This window comes from Brassica oleracea, chromosome C5 (genome assembly GCF_000695525.1).
Source record: "Brassica oleracea var. oleracea cultivar TO1000 chromosome C5, BOL, whole genome shotgun sequence".
Classification (NCBI taxonomy): domain Eukaryota; kingdom Viridiplantae; phylum Streptophyta; class Magnoliopsida; order Brassicales; family Brassicaceae; genus Brassica; species Brassica oleracea.
In genome coordinates, this window is record NC_027752.1 from 34,093,927 (window position 1) to 34,098,140 (window position 4,214).

General features: G+C 39.4%; 1 protein-coding gene across 2 annotated transcripts; it reads left to right on the forward strand.

Annotated features, from left to right (window-relative positions):
• Positions 1-493: 493 nt before the first annotated feature.
• Positions 494-2,778, forward strand: LOC106295604. 2 transcript variants are annotated; one of them, XM_013731545.1, is made up of 4 exons: positions 494-1,421; positions 1,495-1,908; positions 1,984-2,186; positions 2,270-2,778. In XM_013731545.1, exons 1-4 carry the CDS (start codon positions 1,004-1,006, stop codon positions 2,516-2,518), a joined length of 1,284 nt encoding a protein of 427 aa, XP_013586999.1. In that variant the 5' UTR covers positions 494-1,003; the 3' UTR covers positions 2,519-2,778. The 2 variants fall into 2 exon arrangements, with proteins under 2 accessions (XP_013586999.1, XP_013586998.1); XM_013731544.1 differs by having other exon boundaries at positions 499-1,421; positions 1,978-2,186.
• The last annotated feature ends 1,436 nt before the right edge of the window (positions 2,779-4,214 follow it).

Below are 4,214 nucleotides of genomic sequence, written 5' to 3' on the forward strand. Positions count from 1 at the left end.
TTTTTTTTTTTTTTTTTTTTTTTTTATCACGGGCGGTCTCCGGAATCCCAGAGGACTCGAACCCGGGTGCCTTGGGATCCAGTTCACTCTAGTGTTACCACTAGGCTATTCTGTCCCGGCCGACTTCTCCCTTCTTATTAGACCATTTCTTAATAGAAATTCCCTTTAGATCTCTCTCGCTGCTCGGACCATTTTTTTCTTTTTAATAATTTTTTCAAATTACTATTTTCATTTTTATATTAATAAAAGAAATACAGTAGATTTTAAGGAAAGTAAAAGACTATATTGACAGACCTATAAGAGAAAAGGTCAACTGACCCAAGAAAGAACCTCTTCCTCTAAAAAAGAAGATCTTTTCATTACTATAGTTTTTGCATTTTTGGAATTTGAAATCACAGAAGTTAATTATGAATCTAATGAGATCTGTTTCTAATACCACCTAGTCAGCCTCTCACATTATAATTGTGCTCCTCCAATATAAACTTGATTAGAAAGTAAAAGACGTTATAAAGCTTTCTTCTCTCTCTCCCTATCCTCAAGTGGTTCACTCTTTCATTTGATATCTCTCTCCTGCCTTTGTCTCTCTCTCTCTCATCTTTCAATTTTGCTTGCCTACTTGCTTCAAGTTTGAACCTTTTTGCCTTTTTTTCCTTCTTCTCCATCACACTCTCTCAGTGTAGCTTCAGTGGACTGTTTGTTAGGGTTTAGCAGAGAGTGCGAGCGTTCTTCTTATTTGCTAGGTAGATGATTCGAATCTGAAGTTTCATACAAAAAAAAAAAAAAAAGGCTTCTGTTTATCTGGTGGTAGTTCTAAGTGTTTCTTCATCTTGTGTCTTATCTCGCTGGATCTCTAGCTTACGACTCTTGAGATCTTTCTAGATTCATACATTTCCTAGTTTGGTTTGGTTCTCTGATCCCTTCAAAAGAGAGCCTTCTTTTGTGGTGTTCATGCAAAGAAATCTGAATTTAGATCTTCAGATTCAACCAAAGACACTCTCTGGAAATGGATTTCTTGAAAGTTCGAAACTTTCTCAAGTCAAAGAAGCCAAACCAAAAGAAGGAGCAAGAACAAGCAAGGATTGACAACACAGTACCTTGTGTGACTGATTCTACCAAAGGAGATGAGATCGAAGACGACGAGGACGATGATTTCATCACCAATGAGGTTAAGAGGAGGCTCAAGGAGTTGAGGAGAAACAGTTTCATGGTCTTGATACCTGAAGAAGACGAACAAGAACAAGAAGACAAGGAGTCTTATCTAGGCGAAGATGAAGAAGGAGAAGACAAGTGTTCAAGTGAGTGGAGAGATGTTGTCGCTGAAGGACTTCAATGGTGGGGTGGTTTCGATGCTGTCTATGAAAAGTATTGCGAGCGTATGCTCTTCTTTGATCGCTTAAGCTCCCAACAGCTTAAAGAATCTGGTAAAAAAAAATGCTTCTTTGCTTTTGATCTCTTAACATAAAAAGTTATTAACTTTGTTCTTCACTCTCTCAGGCATTGGAGTTGCTTCATGTCCTTCAACTCCATCCCCAAGATCTGCAACCAAGAAGCTGCCATCTCCTTTCCGATGTCTTTCTCTCAAGAAAATGGATCTCCCCGACGAAGATATGGACCCTTTGCAGCAGACAGGGATGGACCCTTGTCAAGATCTTGAGACAGCCTATGTTGCTCAGCTCTGCCTCACTTGGGAGGCACTTCACTGTCAATACACTCAGCTGAGCCACTTGATCTCATGCCAGCCCGAAACCCTGACTTGCTACAACCATACCGCTCAGCAGTTTCAGCAGTTCCTGGTCTTACTCCAGAGGTACATTGAGAACGAACCGTTTGAGCATGGGACAAGATCTGAACTATACGCTCGTGCCAGAAACGCAATGCCTAAGCTTCTTCAAGCTCCCAAGATTCAAGGTGGTTTCCCTAATCTCTCACATTGTGCTTAAGTGAAGTTAGTAACACTTTTAAGTTGAATCATCTCAGGGACAGATGTAAAGGAGATGGAGAAAGACACAGACTTCATGGTCCTAGCTGAGGATCTCATCAAACTCCTCGAGAGCTCGATCCTTACATTCAACGTTTTCTTAAAGATGGATAAGAAGAAACCAAATGGGGTTACCAACTTGTTTGGGAACCATAACAATATGAATTCTACAACCCCTTTGCAGCTAGTTCAGTCATCTATCGAAAAGGTAAACGTGTATGTCTTAGAAGCAAATGTATATATATAGCTTCTTTGGTGCCTTCTCATAAGATTTGAGTCTCTCTTTTGCAGAAGAGGGTGAAAGCGAAGGAGCTATCCAAGAAGACAAAAGGTCTGAGAAAGAAGTCTTGGCCTCAAACATGGGAAGGTGTGCAGCTCTTGTTTGCTGCCATTGACATCAAACTAGCAACAAGGGTTTTGAGGATGGGGAAAATCAGTAAAGAGCAGCTACTATGGTGTGAAGAGAAGATGAAGAAACTCAACTTTTCTTCTGGGAAGCTTCAAAGACACCCATCTCCTATTCTTTTCCCTTCTTGTTGATTAAACAATAATGAAGGTGGATACAATAATTTCAGATCTAGTTACCATCTTTTTCAGACCAATTAGTGAAGTGATGCTGTGTTTTCCATGTGCTTAGTTATCTTTGCATTAAGGTTTTAAATCTAAGAAGAGTTGTTTTATGGGTCAATTAGATTCAGTATTAAGGGACCATTTTGCATGTGTTGTCGTGTGGATGTAGGCACATATGAAAGAATCCAATGTTTGTCTTGTTGATGGGAGGCTAGATCTTATGATGGTGATGGACAAATCTTATTCTTCTTCTATCACTTTCATTGTTTTTGGACAAAGGCTTGATGTGTCATTAAAGAAACTTTTCTTTATCATCATGCTTCATATTTAAACCAAATCCTAAGAATTATAAATGAGAACATTATAAATCTGAATACTTCTTCTGTTTTTAAAGATTATTACTCGTATAATTCTTGTAAAAAATTCTAATAAGTGGCAACAAGAAAAATAGACAAAAGTGTTATAAATGTTATAAAAGAATGGAGAATTTTATCTCTCTTATTAATGAATCATAAGGTCCCTTTATATAGGGATTACAACATAGAGATAAAAGGAAAGAGTACAAATCCTGATCCAACAGGAAATATGAAAACTACTAAAACATAGAAAAGGAAAACATCCTAAGTTCTAAGTCGGCTAGGTCATTGGCCGACTCTCTCTCTCCTCCTTGCGGCCGCAGCTGGGCTTGATGTGGCCGACAGGCTTTCTCCTTTTGTCTTGGTTAATGGCAATCTACTCCATGATTTATAACACTCCCCCTTGGATGCCATAACCATACATGATCTGTAGTACGCTTCATGTTGTCTCATTAAAACCTTATCAGGAAAACCCAGTAGGACAAAACCATGATGAAGGAAAAAGAGTACAACACGCACTACTCCCCAAGATGTGAACCTCATTGTAGGTTCTACATTCTACGCATCTTGATGCGTGATCTTTCCAGTATATGTAGGAAGGGAGTAATCGGCCAGTTTCATTACTAAGCCGTAACTAGACCACTTCGACCTCTCAGGTCGTCCCTCATGTCTTTTGACATCGAGTGTCCCGGTTAAAGCATGTGTGCTAATCAATGTGAACCACTTTTTCTTCGGAGATCACTATTGGGTCTTTGCAAATCGTGTTTGCATATGTCCATAGTCTAGACGTGATCGTCTACTGCCAAACTCTTTACTTTGGCTATTTATGGTTACCATTCGACCATGTTTCAATCTGGCCGATCCATGTCCGGGTCATAGACCTCGTCTATACATGTCCACTACTTGTCTCATGAGTGTTCAAGATCAATGATCATTGATGTGAGTTTATAATGTCTTATTATAGCTCTGCGGCCGAAACACTCTCATGGATGTGGACATCGATTTCCTTGCCTTAGGTAATGCCATATTCATTATTCTTTGCATCCCTATCTTAATAATGATGATGGCGTCTCATGACCTCAGTTGCTGTGGATCATATCACACGCTAAGTATACATTATTAGGTCATGAATCTCGGCTTTCACGAGCTTATGGACTACAATACTTTATATCCGACAGGGAATGTTATATTAAACATCTCCTCTTATCCTCACGAGAAAGCCTTGTGGGAGTAAGTCATACAGCATCAGTAAACTATTCTGCTATGCTGGATCCTTAAGGGATCTGATGTCGGATTGCAACCTGATGGTT